The sequence below is a fragment of the Sorex araneus genome, chromosome X, assembly GCF_027595985.1.
Source record: "Sorex araneus isolate mSorAra2 chromosome X, mSorAra2.pri, whole genome shotgun sequence".
In the NCBI taxonomy this organism is placed as follows: domain Eukaryota; kingdom Metazoa; phylum Chordata; class Mammalia; order Eulipotyphla; family Soricidae; genus Sorex; species Sorex araneus.
Window position 1 is genome coordinate 199,856,694 of NC_073313.1, and position 27,933 is coordinate 199,884,626.

Here is a 27,933-nt window from a genome sequence, read left to right on the forward strand (position 1 = left end):
TATCTCAGATTCAGTGACACTACCTCAGGCTAACACTAGCAGGTAGTGCAGAGATTACAATCCAGAGTTCCTAACACGGAGTCCTTTGGAATGAAGGCAAGTTGTCAGGAAATGTAGAAACTAGACATTTTCCCACTAAGCTCCAGATTAAACAAGAGTTCCACAATTTAACAATGAATTACATGTAAATCTCTGACAGGTGGTAATCCAGGTATATAATTTTCCATAGACAATATTTCAAAACTCAAAAATTAAAAAATACACACAAAAATTAAATATAGAAAAAAATTAAAACAAAACAAAAAAACCAACAACAAAACTAAAACAATAATATACAATGCCACCCCATGGCAAATATCTAATGAAATATATTACACCTAAGTAACAGCTTTAGGAACCCAAATCAGGTAAAATTCTTCTTTGAAAGCATTTAACACAGCCAAAACAAACCAATCTAAACTAAGTAGATTTTGGTTGGACCTTAATATGGCGACACATAATTAACACAAAGGAAGGCACTCATGATTTGGGGGGTTGTTTTAGTACTCATTTACTAAGTTTATTTATAAAATATATTTGAGGGGTTTTTTTCTGTTGCGAAATACATGTCCAAGAATAACATTATGTTCTTGTATATTCACTCTTTAGCTGTAGTTCCCAAAGTGGTTGATTGTCACCACCTGGGAGTCACTGGAATTATCCAAAGGAATGATAGCAGCCTCAGGCCAATTGGGTGGCAGGGATTACTTTTATTTATTTTTTAATTTTTTTAAATTGAATCACTGTGAGTCAGACCCTTACAAAGCCATTCATTATTGAATTTCAGTCATACAGTATTCCAACACCCATCCCTCCACCAGTGTACATTTCCCAGCACCAGTGTCCCCAGGTTCCCTCCCATTATCCCCACCCCCACCCCCACCCCCTGCCTGCCTCTTTGGCTGGTGCTTTTCTTCTTCCTCCTCTCTGTCCTTCTCCCTCCCTCCTTCTTTTTTCCCCTCCCTCCTTCTCTCTCTCTCTCTCTCTCTCTCTCTCTCTCTCTCTCTCTCTCTCTCTCTTTCTCTCTCTCTCTCTCTCTCTCTCTCTCACACACACACACACACACACAGACACACACCTCTCTCCTTTTGGGCATAGTAGTTTGCAATATATATACTGAAAAGATATTTGCAGGTAGAAAGTAGATTTGGAGAGGGGAAGGGAGTATCTGAGTAATGTTTCTCACTGAAAAGAAAGCAGCAGGTCCAATAAGTTTGGGAACCTCTGCTCTAGAATAACATAATAAATTGAGAAACAGAAATAATACATTAGCACGCACTAGTGTATATTTATCTCACAATAATTAGCTATAGTCATAAAAATACATTTACATAAAAATATGAACCATAAAGTTTTCATCTGCATTATAAAATATATCATAATGTCGCTCACTATGAGATCTCAAAATTATTTGACTCTTTCTGTTCTACAAGAACAGTTCAGCAGAGTAAATCTTATGGTCCTAACTTATGGCACAAAGTCAAACACACAACTGAATTGGTAAATTGGAGTAAGAGTTAGCATAGTAGTTTTTATTTTTAGAGCCAGGTTTTTTAATGCAAGTACATGCAAACTTATAAACTATGAGAAGATGATGCCAATAATATAAAAACATTGTTCTTGGCAAAGACTGAAAATATGAACCTGCCAGGTTTAAAATATGAAGTAACACACACCTACTCTTAAATAAAAATAGAGTCTCACTATAAAACGACCAAAAAGAAAAAAGTATTTATCTCCTAAGTAACCATCACAGTTTTAAAAATGCCTCTATCACAGTCACTGTGTGGCACAAGAGGTAAAACACATGCTTTGGATTCACAACTGGATCTGGATTCAATTCCCAGATGCTACATGTCCCATCACTACGCCCACCATAGCAGCATAGGTATATAGCCTCCAGGAAAAATGTGTTAAAACAAAAAACAATAAAATTATTCTAACATATGCTCAAGTAAATTTATCAGAAGTCAGTTTAATATTTTCTAAATATTTACTACAGAAACTTCTCAATTTCTTGTTTTATGATATTGCCACAAAATGCTTTGGGTCAGACCCAATGATGCTCCGGGGTTACTCCTGGCTCTGTACTCAGAATTACAACTGGCAGTACTTGGGAAACCACATGGGATGTTGGAGATTGAACCCGGGTCAGCTGCATGCAAGGCAAATGCCCTCCCCACTGCACTATCGCTTCAGCCCTCTTGAATACTCTTGAGAAAAATAGTTTTACAACTGTTTATAAATTCAATATACAAAATTTATATGTCCCCATCTATTGTCAATTCTGCATTTTATCCCACAAATAAATAACCTTAATTTATATTTTCCATAGATATAATGGGCTGGAGCAATAGCATAGAGAGTAAAGCATTTGCCTTGCACGAGGCCAACCCAAATTAGATTCTTCCACCCCTCTTGGAGAGCCTGGCAAGCTACCAAGAGTATCTCTCCTGCAAGGCAGAGCCTGGCAACTACCCGTGGCATATTCGATATGTCAAAAACAGTAACAAGTCTCACAATAGAGATGTTACTGGTGCCCGCTCACGCAAATTGATGAGCAACGGGATGACAGTGATACAGATATAAGTAGTTTTTTTCAAACCAATTACAAAAACAATGTATAATTAATTCAGTAACAAATGAAAGTTTAAGTGACTCAAATACTCGGTACTGAAATTCAATTCACAAACATTCACAATTAGTGAATTTTGGTGAGATCAAAAGATCAACAGAAAGGAGAAAGATACTTTTTAACAAACAGCCATTTATATTTCTTTTTAATTGCTTTGGGAACATAGACAACGTGTCATTGAAGAAAAGTCATCTGAGGAAGACTTAAGTGCTTCAAGTCAAGCGGTCTTAAGACAAAACTGTGTTTTAACTTTTGCTAAGAAATTGAAGTTAAAAATATTCATCTTTTCACTTAACTTTATGTTTAAGAAAACATCTGACAAGTAGCAAAGGGCAAATAAATTGTTTACCTGTATTTTTATTCTAGACCTATAAAAATATCCTGGTTTGGATACAAAGGTCAATGTTTGACCTTCACTGATTCATATCTATGTACTTAAAAAAATACAGTATCAAATCTCCCTCCCCTCAAAACTAGAAGAAATATTTTAAATTTTGAACGTGTAGATGTAGCTATATATGTTTTAGTGTATAAAACACACAAATACACTTTACTTAAAAAATTATTTTCATCATATTGTAAACAATCCCTACATCTGTACATTTCAAAATAGTCTTTGGTATTACTAGTTATTGTGCTTTGAAATGGAGGCTTAAGGAATTTTTTTGTAGCAGTGCTATCTAGACATTTAAAGGTATAAATAATAAAAATGCACTTGAAATAAGTTACAATTAGCTGCTTTTGCATAATTTTTCAAGAACTACAGTGTATGCCTAGTCACAGTTTTATGAGAAAAAAAATCTCCTTTTCATCTCCTTAATTTTAAGGAACACTTAATTATTTTGGTTAAAAATCCATTTTTGAAGTGGATCTGTTGGATTGCATGACACTAAGCTTGGATGCTCTCCGGTTGCTGAAAGGCACATTTTAAAGAATGCATTATATAGAAGTTGATCCTAGAATAAAAGAAACACAACATACATTTAGTTTTAAAGACAATTAACTTAGAAATGTAAGATGATATTATGGTCTTATTGGCAATAAAGGTAGATATGCATACCAAATAAGTACTATTCCTAATTTTTAATCTTTCTAATATCAACTATATTTGTAGAATCTTGCTGACTTCTGGTTGTTAACAACACATTCACTACTGTTCAATATACAAAAAGCATTATCACATAAATAAGTGATGTATATAGAGCTTTGTCTGAATCAAGTTTTCAGGTAAAAAACATTCTACTGAGATATCCCTAAATGAGAAATTTTAAAAAACTGTAAGACATAAAACTTAGTCTTATGGTATTCTTGTGTTACATGAAACAATATTTAGGTTAAAATTGCTATATTTCAACTAAGCCTTAAAATATCTTAAAAAACAGATAAGATTACATGTATTTTCTAAATCCACGATTAATGATAAAGTACTGAAGTAAAAGAAATTAATCACTTTTGTGGAGAAAATAAAATTATTTCTCCCCTCTCTATTGGAAAAAAGGGAGCATTATATAAAATGCAAATATGGATAACAATTATTAATAATGCACCAAAGCAAAGATCTTTATAACTCGTGCTTAAATCAAAGTAACTTTACAATTATTTTGGCTCTCAGAGTATTCATATAATCTCTCTTATCATATGGGCAGACATTCAAAGTTAACAAAGATTGAAAATCTTTGATGGAAAAATTAATGTTTCATTACCTTCTCTGACAAGGAACTAGAATGAATCAAAATAATTACACAAAGGAGTGAATTAATTGTACCGAATTACCTTCTGTATAGCCCATATCTGTTCTCCAGTGGCAACTGTCTTGTGACCTTTGTAGGTACATGCCTTCAACTGAACAAAACCTTGAGCAGCATGAAGACATAATTCCTTCTGGATGTTATGCCGAATTTCATATTGAGCAGAGTATTCAAAGTACTATAAAGGAAGAATGCTGTTACAACAAAAGCACTCTTTTTTTCTTGGCTGCAAAATAATGGTTCAATTTTTAAAAATTAACAATTCTGTCATTAGGTGGTTTCTTATAACATTGATTTGATACTCTATTTCCCTTGCTTAAGTGAGTCACTGTAATAGTTAAATACTCCTTAATAAGGTACATTAAAAACTTTCACTTGTTATGTTGTTGGCCTCACCTGACACCAACCTGACAGTGCTCAGGACTACTACTTGCTCTGTACTCTGAGATCCCCTGATACAGCTTGAGGACCATATGTGGTACCAGGAATCAAACCGGGGTCAGCCACATGCAAGACAAACACCCTACTACCTGCACTGTCATCACTTCAGCCCTGAAATCTTCATCTTTGCTTTCTCTTTTTGTAATTATAAATACAATTATTAATAATTTTTTAACATTGAATCACTGTGAGATACACAGTTTCAAAGCTTTCATGACCAGGTCTCAGCCATACAATGTTCCAACATCTCCACCAGTGTTCCAACACCTCCATCCCTCCACCAAGTCATTTTCGCTCCCACATCAACCATTGCCACAATTACACACTGTGCTCCTTTTGCATAACCCTGAAAAGGTAAAACATGCATATGCATAACTCTAGGTGCCTGTGTTCTACTTAGACTGTCCTTCCAGAGGTGAATCAAAGGGCTAGGGAATACGCCTCATGTGATCTGCCAAGTATTGTCCTGCGTGACTGGGCCCAAGAAAACACAGCTAGACGGAGTCTTAGGAGTGGCTTCCAGGCCCATTTCCCACCACCAAAGAATATTCTTCTGATACTTCTGTGCCTAGCTTATTCCTTTTCATTTTTCAAAAGTCAACTCAATATTAATTTTCTTCATTTTTTCCTGATTGTGCTACTACAAAGAATTAATACTCTTTTCAGGGTTCATTGATTCATCACGGAAAATGTTTTTTTTGTTTCCTTTTGTTTTGGGGCCATGCCTGGCTGTGTTCAGGGCTTACTCCAATCTCTGTCTCCAGGGCTCACTCCTGGGGATGCTCAGAAGACCATATGTGGTGCCAAGAACTCATCACACCCAGGTGGGCTACATGCAAAGCAAGTATCCTAGCCACTCCCTTTATCTATCTCTTTGGTCCCCAACAGAGAAAACTTTATAGCAGCCCCATTGGAATTACGTGTATAGATTGCTGATTTCCCACTGAACAGCTAGGCAGTGCATATATATATATGTATATATATATATTTATATATGTGTGTATATATACAATATATATACATATATTATATATGAGAAATGCATAAAATCAATTATTACATAGGGCTAATATTCCAGAGATAAAATATATCAACATAGCTGATTTTCAATAAATGTAATAGTCTTAGCACTAATATTTAGTAAGTCTGTATGCATTAAGCAAGGCTGTTCTAACTCCTTGTGTGTATTAGAGTAGATATACCATAAATATTAGCTTAATTAGTAGAGCTATGTATCCTAACTCTCCCTGTTCTTAGTCTCATGTATAATTTGACTTCTTCCATAAATATATTACCAGTAAATTTTATAACTGACAGTTCCTGAGATGAGGACATGGAAAAAAATTGGATTTAGTTCATAATAACAGCATTCTAAGTCTCTTTAAAAATGTTAAATCTTAGGATCTGAAAGGTAAGAAAGGACATCTTACACTTTAATTCACACATTATTTCATTTAAAAATAATTAAAAAAGAAATTAAAGAATGAAAATAGTTGAGAGTCTTAGACAACAACAATGAAAAAAAGAATTAAATAGCTGGAACCAAATAGCTAGGGAAATTGGAGAATGATAACCAGAGCAAATGCCTTGGAAGAGAAAACTGAAATAGCAAAGCACTGTCTCCAGGACATAATGACTTGGACTGCAATGCTCAAGTTTATCAGTCAATATAGTGATATCATCAAATACTTCTTTTTTAAAACTGGGTATAGTGGACCCACGTGTGCACCCCTTTGGGCGCTGCTACCGCCCGCGCATGATCGAAGAGCCCAAAAGAGCTCCTTTGGACACCAGCAGCCCACTGAAATTCTTCCAGAATGTGAACTGAGAGCTTACGCCAGGCTGCGACAGTGGGAGCCAGGTATTTCTCTATTTTTTTAACCTCTCTCTCTCAACCCCTTCCTCCTGAGCACAGCACAGCTTCCACCGCTTTTTGAGCACAAAATGGAGATGCCAATCCAGCTCTCTCTAGGTTTTTCCATCTTATGAGCACCATAAAAGGGTAAAAGTTTACAGTGATGTAATTTCTGGCAGTACTTTCCCTGAACTTTATACAGAAACCCAAAACCGCGCGGCCACTGCCGCGGCCGTGCAACCTAATGTCATCTAATCATCAGCAATATGAAATGGTTCCTTTTTAATGGGTCGGACTTTGGGGGGAAATCCTAAGAAGAATAGTAAGTCTTTTGTTGAAATATTGAAGGCAATCATAGTGGTAGCCATCTCTCTAGACTGAACTAAGATATATCCCCACGCCAGCTGAGGAGAAGAAATATCCTTCTTTCTCGGGAAGAAACGCAGTGTGGCGTTAGCCATAGTATGATGTCCATTAAGCAGACACAGACCTGGTGTTGTGGGAATGGGATATAAGGGAAAAAAATTATTATGTACATGGAACAGCGGGACGCTGGTGGAATCTTGAGCCGGGGCTGATACCAGCACACTACTTTTGGTTCCAGAAACTGCTTGCAGACATTCTACTAGACTATCAACTAAGCCATAGCCCCACTGCCGGCTGATGATGGGAAATAACCATCTTTCTCGTTTTTTTTCCCTTTGTCAGGCAGCGTGGCGATTACTAAGCAGGCATGAACTTGGTGGCACGGGACGAGGGGGGGGGCAAAAAAAAGAAAAGTTATGTAACAAACAGCGGGACTTAATATCTCTACATTCTCAGCAATGGAAAACTAACTATCAAATGCTTCCTTGGCAGTAGGACTGTCTTTTTCTTTTTTGGGGGGAAACTCCAGCAACAATAGTGAGTTATGTGTTGAAACATGGAATGTAATCAAGCTAAAGCATAAACGAAGTGAAACTTATCACTTACAAGGACGGGGACTGGGGGGGCGGGAGGGGGCGGGAGGTGGCGGGAGGTATATTGGGGTCGTTGGTGATGGAATATGGGCACTGGTGAAGGGAAGGGTGTTTGAGTATTGTATAACTGACATAACCCTGAGAACTATGTAACCTTCCACATGGTGATTCAATAAAATAAAAAAATTAAAAATAAATAAATAAATAAATAAAACTGGGTATATACATTTCCTGCATATTGGCCTTCCAATGTTACAAATTATCCAACCAAAATAGAAAGGAATGCAAGGAAATGATAAAGGTAGATGACATCATAAAAATTTAGCACTGGAGGAAATAAAATGCTAGATATTGTAAATCAAATGATTAAGTGAAATAAAATTTAATGGAAATAAAACAAAATATAAATCAAGGACTCTGTCAGGGAATTAGATGACAGACTCATCTTAAAATGTAAACCAGTGGAACCGCAGATAGGTTAATGGGCTGGAGCATGCCCTCTTATGCAGGAGGCTGGTTGCTATCTATTATGGGCACCAAATATGGTCTTCTGACCACAGCCAGGAATGAACCCAAGAACTAAACCAGGAGAAGCTCCTGAGCACTGCCAGATGTGGCTCCAAAACCAACAACAGTGAGAGTTGGAGCACATGTTTTGCATCTAAGAGGCCCAAGTTCAATCCCTCGTACTTCATGGTACTCGAACACTGCCAAGGGCAACCTCTGAGCATAGAAGCCAGAAATAAACCCTGATGACTGCCAGCTGTGGCCCCCAAATAAAATGAAAATAAAGATCAGAAAACTATTATTCTCATGCTTTACCCCTTCCCCTCCACTCCTACAAGGCTTCTGTCACCTTCAGGCATTTCTCTGAGTTCCTGAAAAACTTCACAGGACTAGCTCTGACCTTATTTTCCACCCTCTTTTTCCTGGACCAATCTGCTCCAATCACATTCCTTTTTACCTGCTCCATACCTTTCCCTAGACTTCTAATCTCCATACCATTCCCTCTTCAAGGATACTATACACCTGGAAAAATGATTCTCCTAAGAGTGGAGATCTGAAGGAGTGAGACAAGATATTTTCCTAAAACTCTGAAGATAAGAATCCCATCATTATATGTTATCTCCCAACTCTGCTTTATATTTCTTCCTATTCAGAATTACATATTAATTTTTTACAATACCTTTTTTTACTACTATAATGGTGAATGTTAGATTACAGATTCTAAACAAGTATTTGCTGAAATAACATGCAAATCATGTCTCCATTTCCAAACTTCCAAAAGACAGTAATATTTTATTTAAATTTTAAGAGTTTAGAGACATACCTATAATCTAGCAATAACAGAAAAATAGACAAAAATACACAAAACATACTTGAATTTTTTTACATACTTGAATTTTTATAATAAAAATAGTACAATACTAGAGAAAGCCAAGGTCAATTTATAAGTATTTTGATTTAGTGATTATTTTTACAAATGAAAAATAACTTTTTACTCAATATCTTAATTTTTACCAGCATTATTCAGTGCAGATTTCCAAAAGAATTCCCTAAGAATACAAGTACACTCAAAAAGAATAAGATTTCCAAAGGGATGCAATTAACTTTTTCTTCTAATATATAGAAGGAAAAGAAATTCTTTAAAGTGTGCATTTATGTATGCATATGTAAATATAATCATACATATATGTATACAGTAATATTTGTGAGTGTAAGTAGGATGTGTGTACCCCCACTCAATTTCAGCAGTTGATACTGTTCAACTTTGGAACATCAATGTCATCTACCTGCAGACAGGTTGATTTAGATGAGTCAAGACTGGAACTAGATACAGCTGAGGTTAAAGAGTAGGAAGAAAGATGGAAGAGGATAGATTAGGCGATAAACTGACTTTTTCTTCTTAAAACTGACATCATCAAAGTCTCATTCTATTAAAAAAGGAAATTCAAGAGAATTTACAGTTGTAAAAATTCTAAACAACATCTTGGATTCTACACCCCAAATACTTGTGATTCCCAGAAAAGACATAACATCTCATCTCCTTAATGCAATGTTCTTCATACTCTGTTCCAGGTGTGAAGCTCACTAGTTTCCACTTACTTTCACAACCTTCTCAGAAGTTTTCCCAAGACATTTCATGGGCACCCAATTTAATTCAGAGCTTAACTCCCTTAAATCCAGACCACTCTGGATTCTTTATCTCACACTTTATCATACTGCCATTAACTGCTGATTTCGAACATAGAATTCATGGAGTTAAAAATCAGTAAATAGTTTGATCTTAAAATAGAGTAATTGGCATATAAGGGTCAATCAGTGAAACTGAATGAACAAATCAGAGTCTACTACTACCAGGAGTTGTAAAAAAGCAAGTCAAGGATGTTAAAAATTAGAAACAATATTTTAATATGTTCTCTATTCACAGTAAGCTAAACAGTGATATTTGACACTTGAGTCCTAATTGGTAAAACAGTCAAAGAGTAGTAAAAGCTGAAATGTCATCAATCACAGAGAATCAAGCAGATAATTTTGGGGAAAGTATCTTAAAATATTATAACTCAACAAAAATATGTACTAATGCTGCCCACTTAGTATCAATACTTAATATATCTACTTTTAAACCCAAATTAATATAACCTTTATGTTTAAAGGTGCAAACAATGCCAATAGCTACACATTCTTTAAAAACCAAAGTAGATACTGCATTTAAAAATTTTAAACAGCATTACTCTATTATTTTCTTAAAGAACCTTCAATTGAAAGGGTAAATAACTTTAAATTGATTTCAGATTAATAAATCCGATTAATAAATTGTAGTAAAGGATATTACAATTAAATGTTAATTACTAGACTGAATCTTAAAAAATTCTTACAGTTTACCTATGTATAAAATTGATTTTGTACTCCCCCATATTTGCAACAACCTACTTGGGCTTGTAAATTAAAATGAGCAGTGAAAATAAATAATACTGTACTCACCTGGTTTCCTCCAAGTCCATGACACGTATATAAAATTAAGGGTTTGCCTCCTTGATTATTTTCGCCAACATCTAAACATAGAGGCTGATCAACACTTTTAATCTAAAAAAAAAATTTCAAGCTATAATTTTTTTTAAAAAAACCTACATGGCTTATATGTTATTATTGAATTAATTTTGAAAATAAATATGATTAATAATCATGTAAATTCTCAAAAGCAATGAACCACAAAGTATTTTAACAATTTTTCCTGAACCACACAAATGTTGGTGGCAAAGAGTATACCAAATAAAGAGAAACAGAAAAAAACTCACATATCCAGATATTACAGGATTAAGATCTGGCACGTACACTTCTGGATAAATATTTTTCAGATACCACGTAAAATTTTTACATTGAAGGCGATGCTTTATTTCAAATCTTTTTGAAAGATCACCAAAGGACTTCTGGTAAAACATGAGCAGTGAAAGAAATGCTTAGTCAAACTATCACTGATAAAGTATTTCAAATGCTATTTTTATTTATATTTGGTCTTAATAAAAAAATCTAGATTAAAATACAAGATACAATTTAACTGCATTCACCATTCAGCAACAGCATGCCTGCCTACACAGTCTGGCTTCAAAGAGAATCAAGTTCCAACAGTGATACTAACATAGTGCTATTTTACTCTTCCTTTGTATGACAAACCTCTCCTGTGTGACAATGATAGAAACAGAGCCTGGAGGGGAGAAAGAAGAGGAGAAGGTCTGGAAGTAACAGAGGGGCAAGGGACAGGGAGGCAACACACACACACACACACACACACACACACACACACACACACACACACACACACACACACCCTCTATACCACACAGCACTACTAAAAGAAGGTGAACCAAACTACAGTAATTAAAATTTAAAATACATCTGTCAAGTATTCAGCTTGGAGGTTTAAGGATGGGAGAAAACATGGGCTGATCAATGGCTGGATGTGGTTACAGAGGTGGGGACATGATATGCCTAAAACTTATTGTGAACAACTTTATAAATTGGTGCTAAATAAAAATTTTAAACAATAAAACACTGCCAACACTTCAAACACTTAATCTTTTATCCCTCTCTCACTCACCTTATCTCTTTCCCACTCTCACCCTTCCACAAACATAGCTGCAAGTAACGTTTTCCAGTCTGAGCTAATAATGTTTCTAACTATTAAAAATATCCCAACAGTATAATAGGAGAAGGGCAAATTTTGAATTGTGCATTTTATTTTCCTTTACTAAAGGAACTAAGAGAACAATTTCATCCAAAAGCACTAGAAAATTTGATCCATTAGAAACATTTTAGAGAAAAATCATGTTTGATACTAAATACAAGAAAAGTTAAACACTCAAGCCTATCTGTTTCAAGTAAATAAAAAGTACTTGCTCATGCCAGTTTCACTGTCTTGAACCCAGATGTTTTAGCCAAGGAAGGAAAAATATGCCATATAAAATTGGGCCAGCTTATGTATATTATGAAGTAAAACTACTTGCTTTGTAGAAAAAAAAAAGTTTTTTGGCCAATTTCTGTCCTTGTCAGTGACAAGAGCATAAATGGTGCTTAGCCAAGTACTTGACTCTAGCCAAGTACTCATGCACAGAGTACAATCTTCCCAGTTGTCTGGATGATCACTAAAAAGTTTAGTTATCTAACCTAGTAGTGACATATTATAGAGAGACACTGGAGACCAAAGAACAGTGGTAATCAATCTTCAAGACAGTAAAAATATTAAAGTCATTTAATCCTAGCAGTTGGGCATTCGCCTTTCACAAGGTCGATCTGAGTTCGATTCCTCCACCCCTCTTGGAGAACCTGGCAAGCTACCGAGAGTATTGAGCCCATGCAGCAGAGCCTGGCCAAGCTATCCGTGCATATTGGATATGCCAAAAACAGTAACAATAAGTCTCTCAATGAGAGACGTTACTGGTGCCCGCTCAAACAAATCGATGAGCAACGGGATGACAGTGACAGTGACAGTAATCCCACTTCTGTTTAATATCTCCACACAGATTAACACTTTTCTTACAAACATCTAGGTCTCATTCACTCTAGCATGCCTTAAACTGTTGCCAGGAAGATAGCTCAAGAGGTGAGTGTGTGCTTTGCTTAGTTGAATCTACCAGGAAACATGCTTAGATGCCTGACACCCCAGCACCAGGGCCAAGAGTAACCTCTTAGCACCACTGGATGTGGAATCACCATACCCATCCTTCCCTCCCTCTGAAAAATAAAAAAGATAACTTCTTCAAAAACAACAAGAAGAAAAAACAACTAATACCTGCTTCATGTACCAAACACTAAATATTTAACTGCAGAAATTCAGTTTTAACTTTAGGTATCATGGCTCTAATAAATTCTTCCCTATGAGAAGTCAATAGTAACAACAGTTACCATTCATCTCCTAGCATTCACATTTCTGTTTTATAGCGACTATAAGATAGGTAAGAGTGTTTCATCTCTCAAGACAGATAAAGAGAAAGAAGAATCTTAGCTGAGTACATATCCCATCTCCAGACAACCTCAGAACCACCCTGAGAGGTGTCATGCTCATCTTACACTGTCAGAGTCTTTGCCAAGGTAACCCCTCCAAAGAGTAGAACCAGAACTTGGGGGTGGGGGACAATACAATCTGACACTATATTTTCAGTTCAAAAAGTGACTCAGCATTTTGAGGTATTAATACATTGCATAAAATCAGTTAAAATTCCACTTATCCTAAGGACAGTAGATAGAAGGGTCAGGAAGATTGCTCCATAGTTGGAAGCTGCCTCAAAAGCGGGTGGGGAGAGGACAGCTGGAATGGAGAAAGGATCACTAAGAAAATGATGGTTGGAGGAATCGGCCTGGATGGGAGATGTGTGTCGAAAGTAGATAAAGGACCAAACATTATAACCTCTAAGTATTTGCATTGCAAACCATAATGCCCAAAAGTAGAGAGTGAGTATGGGGAATATTGTCTGCCCTAGAGGCAGTGGGAGAGTGGGGAAGGAGGATATACTGGGGATACTGGGGGTGGGGAATGTGCACTGGTGGAGGGATGAGTATTTGATCATTGTGTGATTATTGTAATCCAGACATGAAATCTTGTAGCTATATCTCATGGTGAACCAATAAAAAATTTTTTTCCACTTATTTTATTTGCTCTAAGCACACTATAAATAAATGCAGTGACTAAACCTCAGTATCTACCATATTTAAAAATAATAAAATAAGAATGCCTGAATTTTTAAAAATACTTTCTTAGATTTTTCCCTTTAAAAATGAATAAGCTGGCATCAAAACATTAACTATTTAAAAAATATTTTATAATATTTAATCAGACATGCAAACAAATTAAAATCAAACAGATTGGCTTCAGCATAGGTTTTTGGGTCTTTTTTTGTTTTTTCTTTTTGGGTCACACCCGGCGATGCTCAGGAGTTACTTCTGGCTTTCCACTCAGGAATCACTCCTGGTGGTGCTCAGAAGAACCATATGGGATGCTGGGAATCAAACCCAGGTCAGCCGCATGCAAGGCAAATGCCCTACCTGCTATGCTATTGCTCCAGCCTCCATCTTTTAAAAAATGTTTTCTGATTAATTAATCAAATTAGTAAAAGTATATGTAAACTTAATGTGCTAAATTCCTACTGAAATTTAAATTATTTAGCTCCAACTTACTTGTTTAACAATTTTTGATGCATCTGTGTTTCTCCTATAAAATATTTCCTTGTATTCATCCATCCAGACTTCAGCAAGTCGAACTTGGTTGCGAGCAATCACCTGAGTGCCTTTTGGAAAGGTATGAGGGCTTTTGCTGCGAAAAACATGTCCAACAACAGAGCAAGGCAAAATCTCCAACTGCCCACCACATTGCCATACCTGATAATTAATGATATTTGTATATTTTAGGGAACTCAAAGTGTTGTTAAGTTTACTTCTAATATACTAATAAAAATAAATTTTTTAGAAAATAGACCTACTAAAATTTTAGTAACTTATTTCTTGTCAGTTCAATTTAAGTTCCAAAATATAAATAATGGTTTTATTAAGTGGTACAAAATCTAAAGAAGCAAAAATATATTGTCAGAAGCTAAATTAACAAACTAGTGATATCAGATTTTTCATAAGAATGAATTATGAAATTTATTTTCTTGTGCAAATAATGATGCAATCTAATATGTTTAGAAGAATAAGAGATCTTTTTACTTCCATCATTTTGTACAACTTACAAGTAACTTACATGGTTACTTCACTTGAAGTCCCTCTTACATGGAATGAACTAACAGTCTGGTTTAAGTGAACCCAGACTCTCTTTACCCCTTAAATATTCAGTTTTGTCACTGAGAAAACAATTCCAAATAGTCTATTGCCAAAATTACAATTATTAAACTTGTAAAGTACTTGGTTATTACAAAAAATACAAAACTATTTAGGAAGCCAAAATAAAAAAACTTACTGGTCTTCAACACAAGAAAATAAATTTTTTAGCTGGATTCAGAAATAGATATTAATAGTATTTACTATAATAATCACTTTATACTTCATACAAATACCAAATCATTACTGTAATGTGAGATTAAATGTTATATATAGATTATGCGTCAATATAAAATGCTTGCATTAACCAAAATGATAATTAAATCAGTATCTTTTCACTTAAAGAAGTTGGTCATTCTACCATAAATAATTACAACACAAAAAGTCTAAAATAGGGGCTGGAGAGATAGCACAGCGGGTAGGGCGTTTGCCTTGCACGCGGCCGACCCGGGTTCAAATCCCAGCATCCCATATGGTCCCCTGAGCACAGCCAGGGGTAATTCCTGAGTGCAGAGCCAGGAGTAACCCCTGTGCATCGCCAGGTGTGACCCAAAAAGCAAAAAAAAAAAAAAAAAAAAAAAAAGTCTAAAATAAAATTATGTTTACTAGATATGCTTGAATTGGAGTGATAGCACAGCGTGTAGGGTGTTTGCCTAGCATGCAGCCTACCCAGGTTTGATTCCTTCGTCCCTCTCGGAGAGTCCGGCAAGCTACCCAGAGTATCCTACCTGCACGGCAGGGCCTGGCAAGCTACCCGTAGTATATTCAATATGCCAAAAACAGTCACAAGTCTCACAATGGTGACATTACTGGTGCCCGCTCGAGCAAATTGATGAACAACTGGACGACAGTGCTCCAGTGCTCCAATATATGCTAAATAAGGCAAGTGATCTTGTTTCTTAGTAATGTATTAAATTCAACAAACTAAGCTTGAGACTTATGTGGTAGGGGTTAGAAATTTCAAAATAAGTAATATTTCTTTCATTAAGCATTTCAAAAATAGTAAGACCATTACTGCCTTTATGTGATGGGACCAGAGCCGAAACTTAAATCTTCAAACTCCTATCATAATTTTTTCTCCACTTTGTCATTCCTTTTTTTTTTTAGGAATAAATAAAAGGAATGACAAAGTCACTGAGGAAAATAAACTCACAAAATTAAGTCAAACAACAACATGAGAAAAACTCATTTTTTTGTTCCTTATGTTAACCTTTAATATTTATAATTGAAGGAGGAAACTAAATTGTATTTAATCCAAAGCATTAAATCTAAACCCTTTAAAATTATACATAAATGTTTTTCCATTCTGATTCCCTTGAAAACAAACTCATTTCCTGGTGCACTATATTTAATTGTATTTACTTTGCCTAGAATTCAGTAGTTACAAATGCATTAATTGTGTTACTGCCTTATTACAGTAAGTTAGCTTATACTTCTTATTAAATTGGCAGAAACAAGTATAACAAGTTATCTTTCAAAAATTATTATAAGATATATTTTAGATATCCCAAAAGTTTTGGCATTTAGTTGTAGAACTTCCCCCAAATAGATCAGTGTTTCTCAATCTTTCCCCAATTGTCCTCCATTGCAAACATATTTATTTCCTGTGCCCCCACCTAGTTGGCACAGAAAGGAAATGGTTGGCCCTCATGCCTTATGCTATGGCGTCCCATTTATGTGATTTTCACCTATAGCCACCTTGAAATATCTGAAAGCTCTTGGGAGACCATTTGGCTCCCTGTTGAGAAATGCTGAAATTGACTTTATATATTCACAATCATCTGTATGTACCTGCCAACTGGAACACAACATATTTTATTGCTTAATATGTACACTATATATAATCTTCATAAACTTACTCTGAAAGACATCTCTATGTTCTCTCCTCCCCAAATTTCCATTTCTTCATCATAAGTTCCAATGTATTCAAAATATTCCTTTGATATGGAAAAAAGGCCTCCTGCAAAAGTGGGTGTTCTGAAAACAATTCAATCATTGTCAAACTCTGTTATAATAATCAAATAAAATAAAAGAGCATGTTTTCAGAGCAACTGAATCAAATTCACAAATTAAAGAGATATCACAATTGCAAAGCTTGCACATAGTAAGAACACCTAAAAATGTTAACTTCAAAGTCATTTCTGAAACAAAATTGAGGTACAGTAAATAGAATGGTAATCCAAGGGAGCCACGGATTATGGGGTAGAAAGGAGCCTTAGAATAATGGAGGCATCCTGGCACTCTTGTAGTAGCATAGTATAGCAGCACTGCAACTCTAAAACAATAATATAGATATTACTTTAAAAACTGTGTATATAAATTACAAAACATGAAAAATTTGGGCCAGAGAGATAGTATAGCAAGTAAAGTGCTTCCTTTACCCTAGCACCTCTTACGACTCATATCCCCATCCAAAATGACTGTTGAACAAAGAGCCAGGAGTAAATCATGAGCACTGCTAGATGTGGAGCCAAACCAAACATTTTTAATTTAAAGCAATTTTTTTAAAGGACGGTGGTAAAGAATTATGGGTTCTTTGGGTGGTGAAGGTACAGTAACTTTGTAAAACAAGCAAAACATAAAGCATTTTTTTGTTTTGTTCTTTGAAGGTAAAAATGGCACTTACTGTGTCTTTTCTCTGTAGAGAAAAATTACTAAGGGTCTTCTAACCAAGGTTAAAGTTTCTCTAGTAATGATTAAAAATATAAAGGTTTATTTAATTTTACTTCCTATTTGGAGACATCACATGCAAGTAAATAACTAGTATTATTTATTCTGTACATACTCTCTATGTACAGAATAAACGTGCTCTATTTGTAAGTGCAAGGTACCTTGAAGGAAAGAACTATAAAAAAAAATCAAAGATTACATACATCATTAAATAAATGAACTGAACTTTAGAGCAATCATCTTACTTAATTGGGTAGGTTTCATCTTTTCTTCTTTGTTTCTCATGATCAGGAAGTGATTCCCAGCCAAATGAAAGACTCCAGTCAAAATTTCCACGGTTATGGTTATTTCCATAAGGAGAAGGCTTGCTGAATTCAAACGTGTTCAAATCTATGGATGCAATATCTGGACTCACGACAGCAGTATAGTTCTCAGCTATTCTGGCCAACAAAGGTTCTAACCAACCATAGAAACACTCACCTAAAAGGAATAGGATTTTGAGTTAATCAAATGAAAACACTGACGGTTTTTTGGAAGAATTTATAGAGAAATGAAAATAACAGTCATTTATGTTTGGTATATTTTTATAGGTGAGATTTCTTAAAAGTTTCTTGTGATGATAGAGAATACATATTTTACAGCTGGAGAGATAATACAGGAAGTGAGTCTCATGCTTTCGATCCCTCTTAATCCTACCAGGAGTGATCCCTAAGCACAGTCTGAAATAAGCCTTGAGCACTGCCAGATGTGGCATTTCTCCTCCTCCATAGCTCGCCCTCGGCCCCACCAAAAAAAGTCTCTTGTAATAAGAGAGGACAAAAAAATAAAACAGATTTTATCATTGTTAAGAAAATTTTCAGGGGGCCAGAGCAATAGTACAGTGGGTATGGCATTTACCTTGCACAGAGCTGACCCAGTTTTTTTAATCCCCGGCATCCATATGGTCCCCAGAGCACTACCAGAAGTAATTCCTGAGTGCAGAGCCAGAAGTAACCCCTTACTTAACATTGGCCAGTGTGATTCAAAAAGCCAAATAAAATAAGAAAGGGGAAAAAAGAAAAAAAAAGGTAAATTTTCATACTTGTGATTTTTTTTAATTAAAAAGTGAGTAAAGTGTCATTGATGTATTAAAATTTCAGATAACATTGCCCTTTATGATGGACAAGTCAAAAATAATTTTTCCTATCTAGCCCCATAAATGCTATGATTAAGTTTGAATCTTACAGCAAGGGGAAGCAACTGAAATCATCATTTTCTAAGTTTTTGGAGGAAATAAGTCAAAGAGTCTGATTCAACTAACTGGAGCCAACTATCAAATACTATCCCAGTTCTAATGGGAAGTGAGGTAAGAAGCAACATGAATGAAAGATCTGGACTCTGACTATGGGTGAAATGGACTACCTCAATAACACATACATAGCTCAGAAAACGCCAGCATGGACACCTGTAGTGCTGCTCTGGCTGCTCATACAAGCAGGTTTAGTAGTCAAGGAACAGAAGAATCACAGACCCTTTAACCTAGAGGGTGAAAGGCCCAGTCAATTATCAATGAAATTTTTTACCAGGGAGAGAATACTAGAGAGGCTATAGAGTGGGCCATAATTCTCAATAATTTGTTCCCAAATCTATTTGGCAAATACATGCATACATATATATATATATATATGACAGTGCAGTGCTATGTATATATATAATACATATATATATTATATGACAGTGCAGCGCTATGTATATATATATAATATATATATACATAGCGCTGCACTGTAGTCCCATTGTTCATAGATTTGCTTGAGCAGGCACCAATAACGTCTCCATTGTGAGACTTGTTGTTACTGTTTTTGGCATATCAAATATGCCACAGATAGCTTGCCAGGCTCTGACACGTGGGAGGGATACTCTGTAGCTTGCCGGGCTCTTGGAGAGGAATGGAGGAATAGCACCTGGGTTGGCCGTGTGAAAGGCAAATGCCCTACCCGCTGTGCTATCACTCCGGACTGGAGCGATATACATATATATATATACATATATATATGCATATATAGTGTATATATGTATATATATATTTATATTTGGAGGGGAGGAGGGGTCATCCAGGGTTTTCATGGAAATCTACCTTTTTCTTGCCAAAAACAAAAGAAAACAGAAAGTACCACATAATTTCACCGGAAACTACTATCACCACCACTCCCTGCACCCCATCTACCTCCATCCCAGACATCATTCCCTGCAGGGGCAGTAACACCTCCTTTGGAAAACAATGCTTCAGGCCACTATTTTTAAAATGCCCTAAAAGAGAATTCTGGATGTGAGAGCTTTCAAGAGTTGCCAGAAAATTCAAAAGCCCTTTACAGCATATTCTGAAAACCACTGTCAGGGAGTCAAACCCTTGCTAAAGGCTGGCAAATTCAAAGTTCATACACAGTAAACATCACTAAACTTAAGAGCGTTTTCGTAATGAGGTGCACATTAAGGACTGGGGAGATAGTGCAAAAGACTGGAGTGCAGCTTTGCATATGTGGCCATCCAAAAGTTCAATCCCTGGCACAACATGACATCCCTGATTAGAAACAGCAAAATTTTCATTTTAAAATGTAGAAATTAGGGCAAAAGAGATAACTTAATGGGCTGGGCACAGGCTTTGCATGTAGGAGGCTGGAGTTTGATCCCTAGAATGGCACATGGTCCCCCAAATACCATCAAGAGTCTCTCCTAAGCCAAAGCTAGGAAAGACCTTGAGCACTGCACTATGGTGTCCAAAACAAAAACAAATACAATGTAGAAATCAAATGTAACAAAACTTTTTTGATTTTTTTTGGACAGAATGAATATCTGAAAAATATCTATGCAAGGGTAACTTGCTGAGGAAGATGATCTCTGGATTTCATTCAAGCTGAGGAATCTTAAACACAAAAGGTGGTAAGAACAGTGTATATGCTGACAATTCTCTCTGGTTGACCTGTCCCTTTTATGGCCATCAATTGAAAATGGTAAAGAAAATGCAATTAAGCATTTAAAGAAAATATTTTCTTACCTTTTAGAATGTATGTATGTTTTAGTGTGGGAAGGGGGGTGGAAGAATGTTACAACTATGTCAATATATGTATACTTACAGTGAGCATCTAAAAATGTGAGTGTTTCAGCTGTTGCTACTGTAGCTCCTAGCAACCGTGCTGTGATCAGACCTTTTCTCTCTTTTTGTCTGACTATTTTTACTATGGAAAATTGTTTTATATATTCCTCTAGTTTATCATGTAAGTACTCTGTAAGAAAAAAACATATTAACTCTTAAATTTACTTTCATAGAACATACAAAAATAAATAAAGAAACCACAAAGCCAAGAACCCTGCACATTTATAATCTTAACAACTTCACAAATTCTGTCATTAGGATGGAAACTGCAAAAGAGTATATATGCAACTTAATCTCTGACTAACAGAGAACATTACAGCATACATTCTTCCTACAAATGCCATATCAATGATTATAGTAAATTTGGGGGAAAGTGAGAAAATTCAAATGGAATAAAACCTAGGAGTCAAAAAGAGTTATTTAGAGGTCTGAAAAAATTAACTTAGGGATTGAAATAAATGAGAGTATCACTGAATATGGCCAAAAGAATATTTAGTATTCTTTGAAAAATTGATATTTAGATCTATAAATTAAAGTAAAATTACCAAGCATTAAGGGGAATTTTTTTTTTTTTTTGCTATTTAGGCAGAAATCAAATAACTGACATGCACATTGTTGGAAAAGGGTAGAAATATCCTGGACGACAGGGAGCTTGGGAATAGCTCTATAAAGAGCATAAAATTTTCTTAGGTTTGGAATTTCCTGACACTTTTTTCCCCAATAAACATATGGAAAAAAGGAGCATGAAAATCAAGAATGAAATTTAAAAAGGAGAATTTTTTAGTAATGCCTGCATAATTTAAGACATTTATCAATTTGAATAATACACTAAAAGTGTACACTAAAAGTCAGAATTAAGGTAGGTGAAAGATAAACACAAATCCGTTAAGTGTTCATATTTTTAACAACTCTTTTTCATCATTAAATTCTTAATCTTTATGAAGAATATAATGAAGTTATTCAAGCAGCCTCCTTGGGCTCAGTGTCAAAATTAAGTGAGGAGCAGAGAGATAGTACTGGGGTTACAGTTCAGCAAGGCACACAGATGACTCCAGTTCAGTTCCTGACACTAAAGGATTCCCCTGAACAACTCTGGGTGGCCCAGATAATCCTCTGCACAGGAGGGATGAAGCACTGCATCCTATGGCACTTGCTTTGAATGCAGGGCTAGTTAGCCAAGAATCACAGGGAAGGGCCCCCTAGCTTTTTTGAGAACTGTGTGGGAGCCCCTCTCTACCAACACACACAAATGTCAAGTAAGGTCCTGGGGTAGACATTTGTTTCTGCCAGTTTCAGAAGCAAATTCAGATAACTTATCTAGGCTAACAGTTTTCCGTTCTCCAGTGGTGTAAATAAAATGTTGCTTGTTTAAAAATTCAGAAAAGAGGTTCACATGAGAGGTGCTGCAACAAATTATATAGAAAAACAAATCTAAACATAGATGTCTCAGAGCAACAAATTACTATTCCTAACACCTAGTATCTCAACTGATTCTTTGAAAGATACATTGGATTGCATTTTGTCTTAAAAGTATACACAGGTAATTTTGCTTTCATCAGACTGGTAAAATAGAAACCTATAGAGTAGGAGCATTTCAATAGTTTTAAACAAGGAGTAATTATTTAAAAACCTTTTACCAAAAATTAAAATTAAAATTAAAATGTTTCTTCACACATTTCTTTCAGTAAACCTTCCACCATTTTTGAATTTGCTAGCAAATTTCTGATTTAGGCTCAGAATGCATCTCAGTGATGTGCACTTGCCTGCAAATATGAGACCCTAGGTTAGATCCCCACCACTACCACCACCATCACCACACACACACACACACACACACACACACACACACACACACACACACACACAGAGAGATAGATTTACCAACCAGTCTTAAATTTCCTATAAATTTCTACTGCACTGTAATTTAGCATCCAAACATATCCCTCAGTGAGTTAGGTTAAGGTCACAAGGTATGAGATCAGATCTGTTTAATTTACCATTACTTCAGTTCTGGAACTTTGAACAAATTATTTTTCCCTTTGGTTCCCAGGGAACTGTTGGCAAGATAATACAATTTAGGGGCCAGAGCAACAGCTCAGTGGCTAGTGCATTTGTCTTGCACACAGCCAATCAGGATTCAATTCCTGGTACATCCATATGGTCTGCTGATTCCTGAGCACAGAGTCTGAGTACTGCGAGGTGTGGCTCCAAAACAAAAGAAAAAAACAAATTGTTTAGGGCTGGAGAGATAGTACACTGGGTAAGGCATCTGTCTTGCATGCAACTGACCTGGGTTCAACCCCTGGTATCCCATATGAACTCCAGCAGTGACCCCCAAGATCTGAGCCAGTAGTAAGCCCAGAGTTGGGTGTGGCTCATAAAAAACTGAGGTTTATGAGCACCCAGTGTGTGCTTATTAGATAATTCTTTGATTCAATAGGAAAAATTACACTAGTGTGCAAAGACAATTATCCTCACCAGGAAAATTTCAAATCTATTATTGATTATTGATTACTATCACTATATCATTGCCAGCCTGTTATTCATCGATTTGCTCAAGCAGGCACCAGTAATATCTCCATTCATCCCTGTTGTGTGCTAGTGTAGCTTGATGGCGTATTGGGGGCTCTTTCAGGATCAGGGGAATGATTTCTCTGATTGATTACTATAGTTACAAAATTTTTCAGACTCCTTTACTAAATATTCCTACTTCTAACCTATCAAACAGACTTCAATAATAGTAAAATAGAGCCAGAGAGAATACAGAGGTTAACGTACTTGCCTTGTATTCTATAACCCCAGTTTCAATACCCTACATCTCAAATATTTCCTGATCACTATCAGGAGTCACTCATGAGCACAAAACCCAGAAATAGTCCATAAGCACTGCAGCAGATGGTTCAAAAACAATAAATAAATAAATAAATAAATGGAAATTAAATAAGCACAAGATCATTCACTGCATGATAATACAGGATGAATCAAGGTATGTGCTTAAGTAAAATCCATCTAACTTATCAGAGGTATTAAAAAATAAAGTTTTGCAGATTAGAAAAAGCAGACTATAAGGTGTGATGTGAAGAAGTCATTATTTTAAATCTGGATTTCTTCATGAATATGTTTAATTCCAACATGTTTACTTAAACGGCAATTTAAAAAGAAAAAGAAAAGATTTTTGAAACTACTGTGGTAATGTTTTATCTTACAACAGATGCTTTTTTTGGTTTGATGATTACTACCACTTAACAGATTAGGAAACAGCTAATTAGTGTGAAAGCTAGAATTTGACCTTAAGGAAATGGCCTCAAACTTGGGATCATTCAGGAATAAATTCTGTAGTCACTGAAATACTGTGTATCTGTCTGGTATTTAAAAATATTTACGATGTTTGAAAATTTAGCTAATTAGATATTTCTCAGATTGGCCTTGTAGTTTCAATTTAAAATGTGTGAATTAATTAACTTATCCAGATTTATATGAAATGCATTGAAGAATTTGGCTATCCTTGTAAATAATTCCTAGATATTTAAAAAAAGTCAAAATAAAAGAAAATGTAATGGCTCTTTTGTAATTTTTAAGTACTTATATTATTAATATATATTTCTATAACATCATCAATCTAGGAATTAAGTGTCTCTTCATTTCTAACTATACAACTGGAAATTTCTTACAATTAGTGATTACATGCTATTCTGTCTATGGAGGGATTTTATTCTAGTGGCGTAAAAACTAATGATGTGTCACACAACAAATTTTGATGAAATACTGAAGTCAGCCCATTTTAAAGACAAAGAAGATAAGACATGGGGGTGGGTGTTTAAGTAACTAGCTTGAGTTACACTGTTGTTTAGGATGAGAGGGGGCTACGAGCCAATGTAATCAGTCAGCCTCCAAACTCGAATCTATGCTCTTAAGCACTAGGCCTACAATAATTTTCTCACCATGAAGACCACAAAGTTATAAATATTGGTGTTTCATGCCTTTTTAAATAGATATTCTTGGATCCTATTCTTATCCCTCATACACGTACCAGCCAGACTCTAAAATACTCAAACTCTAAAATGGCATGCGGAGAACACAACATAACCAAATAGATTTTGGAAAACACCACATCGGTTTGCTCAGGTAACAGTCTAATTTTCAGATGCTTTCTTACCATCTACACTAGCATCATCCACCAAAATTATTTCCTTCAGCAGAATAGCAGGTGAAGAATAGAGCACACTGTGGACTGTCCTAAGAAGCGTTGACCACGCCTCATTATGAAAAACTATTATGACACTGGTGGTAGGCAGGGGAGGACAGCGCTTAAATTTTTGTTCAATACATCTAGAAGTCAAAGAAATAGAAGAACAATGATTAATTGTATTACTTTATTTCACAGTTATAAAATTACACTATTATATAAGCTATCAAAATTTAAGTACATTTTAAATAAGGAATATAGCCTAAGTAATAATAAATATAGCCTAAAAAAATAACTTGTAAAAATGGCAGGGTTACAAATAAATCCAAGCTTTCTTTCCTCTTTGAAATGATTTGACTGTTTATGATTTGCAACTTTTAAAACAGGACAGCTTTATTAAATGAATATTGTATTCATGGAAAGTATCTACTTTCCTAAGCATATATTTGCCATTTATTCAGTCAATTTAATTAATATATATTTGTGCCAAAAAGATAAAGCAACTTGCTCCACAGTATAATTTCTTAGGATGCTCATTATTTAGTCAAAACTTCAGTACCTCCAATATGCTATGTGCCATGCTTAGTTTAAAAACTTTGCTTTGATAATATAATATACTGTTTAACAAGATATAGCATTTTTAATTATTTCTTAAGAAATTATACTTAGAAATGAAAATTAAAAGTTCTAGATCATTCAGTGTTCCTATGACCCTCTGAAAAAACAGACACGAGAGACCCAGCCCAAGTAATTTTTTTACCTATTAACTAAAAACATCAGCATTAATCTTAAATTCATTTTTATAACAATTCCTCTTTCAATAAAATCTTTACATTACGTCACAGGGGTAAGTGTGGATAGGTGCCTGACTTTGAGACTGAAGATGATCACAATGCTTGCAATTTGAATTAGGGTAAGAATCAAATAAAATAACATATACAAAAAAAAATAATAACATATACAGGATGACTTCAAATACTGTAAAGCAAACAGACCAAGTCTGAGATAGAAAACATGTGTGGTCTATAGTAAAGATAAACAAAATAACTATATCTTACGTTCTCTTGAAGACCATAAATAGATGTATAATTTTAGACCACAGCATAGGAAATATTCACAGAGTCAAAAGTCACTATAATGTATAAATAATCAAACAGTGATGTTCAAAACCAAAGATGAGGAAATAAATCCCTGACTCAAGGAGAAAAGAGCCCAGCACACTTCAGTTGCTCTGCCAGGGACCATGGCGAAACCACTAACCTCAGTGGGGTATCAAAGGCTTGAGAATGCTACACTAAAACTGAAATTCTACCATATTGCATTCATGACTTTTATAGTTAAACTTCAATATGAATGTTTCAGATCACTCTGAGAAGAGGTCTTTGGGGTAGCATATATATAATTTTAAAAAAGGGAAATAGATTAGGGATAAAATATTGTGACAGTATCAATCCTGCTGAACAGGAAAAGGAGAGGAAGTTTCCCAAGTAAAAGTGATTTTGTTCTCTAGTGACTTCATCATTTCAAAGTGTAGTAATATACATTTGTGGTCAGAAGTAAATAATCACATTATCTATATGGAGATGAAAGCAAATGATTTATACTAAATTAAACTTTGGATGAACTACCAATTACAAATAAATTAATAAAGAAATGCTACCTATTCACATATATCCTTGACTCATAGTTTTAGCCCCAAATGACTAAATGTATCAGTAGTAGTAGTAGTAGTAGTAGTAGTAGTAGTAGTAGTAGTAGTAGTAGTAGTATTTTGGTGTGGGGACCACACCTGATTCTGGTCAGAGCTACTTTTTGGCTCTGTACTCACGTATTACATATGTGGTATAAGGAATCTAACCTGTGCCAACCATCTGCAAGGTAATTATCTTATCCATTGTACTATCTCGTTGGCTCCAAAACCTCATCTTTTAAACATAAACATTTATAAACAAACTATAAGTAAAAATTGAGGAAAAACTCTATACAACAGCATTTTCCTTTCAGAAATCTTTTAATTTCCTGTCCTTTATTCTGGAGATAGTTTAGAGATTAAAAAGAATTCTATATTTTCTACAAGATTGATATAAGAACTACAAAACTTTTGAAGATTTAAAGTGTAAAACCTCACAAAATTCACACAAATAAAAAAATCTATTAAGCTAATTTTGCAAGATTTTCACTCTATATAGAGAAAAAAATCTATTTGCTCAACTGATAATTACTAATAAGAGTAAAAGAATCATTCCATATCATGAATGCAAGTGATAATAAAATTCCACAGTAACTTAATTTATTGAAACAATTAAATCATTAAATTTATACTTTAAAAATTGTTTCATATATCATGTAAAATACTAAAACTAAAATAACTTGCCAAAGTAACTGCACATTAACAGTCAATCTATTTTAAAATTTTGACACGTAGAAATGTGCTTGTATTATTATTTATGTGATCATTTGATTTGGGGAAAAATGGATATCTAGTTCTAAAAACCTTAGAAATTTAGCAATTTTTCAGAAAATATGCTCTTTGCTGATAGAGGTTAAATTTATTTCAACTTTAATTTTTTTTAATTTAGTTTTGGGGTCACACTTGGCAGTGCTCAGGGCTTATTCCTGGTTCTTTGCTCTGGGATCAGTGCTGAAGGGACAATACACAGTGCCTGGAATTAAACCATGCTTAGCCATGTGCAAGGCAAGTGCCTTGAGCCTCTAAATTATCTTACTTTAATCTGCAGGGCCCATAAAAGTGTTACATTTTCACCAATGCTTTAGACATTTATTCCTATTTATAAACAAACAAAAAGGTTTTCTGTGATTAATTTTTATTTGATTGTTAACATATTGAATATTATTGTAGCTTATTAAAGCAGCGAGGGGAGCTTATCTTGAAGTAACAGTGACAATCAGGTCAAGAATAAAAAGATAGGGGGCTAGAGCGATAGCACAACACGTA

The 27,933-nt window shown here is 35.0% G+C and overlaps 1 protein-coding gene across 4 annotated transcripts in view; it reads right to left on the reverse strand.

Moving 5' to 3' along the window:
• Window positions 1–1,073: 1,073 nt before the first annotated feature.
• GALNT3 (polypeptide N-acetylgalactosaminyltransferase 3) overlaps window positions 1,074–27,933 on the reverse strand; it is a 111,928-nt gene continuing 85,068 nt past the window's right edge. For 3 of the 4 annotated variants that reach the window (XM_055123404.1, XM_055123403.1, XM_004601122.2), the window contains exons 3-11: window positions 24,948–25,120; window positions 20,772–20,921; window positions 17,904–18,138; window positions 16,848–16,965; window positions 14,350–14,550; window positions 10,977–11,108; window positions 10,663–10,764; window positions 4,448–4,600; window positions 1,074–3,630 (exon numbers count right to left, since the gene is read on the reverse strand). In XM_055123404.1, coding sequence (XP_054979379.1) covers window positions 3,508–3,630; window positions 4,448–4,600; window positions 10,663–10,764; window positions 10,977–11,108; window positions 14,350–14,550; window positions 16,848–16,965; window positions 17,904–18,138; window positions 20,772–20,921; window positions 24,948–25,120 — 1,387 coding nt within the window. In that variant the 3' untranslated portion in view covers window positions 1,074–3,507. Of the gene's footprint in view, window positions 3,631–4,447; window positions 4,601–9,470; window positions 9,518–10,662; window positions 10,765–10,976; window positions 11,109–14,349; window positions 14,551–16,847; window positions 16,966–17,903; window positions 18,139–20,771; window positions 20,922–24,947; window positions 25,121–27,933 lie in introns of all 4 variants that reach the window. The other variant, XR_008627445.1, reaches the window with a different exon arrangement.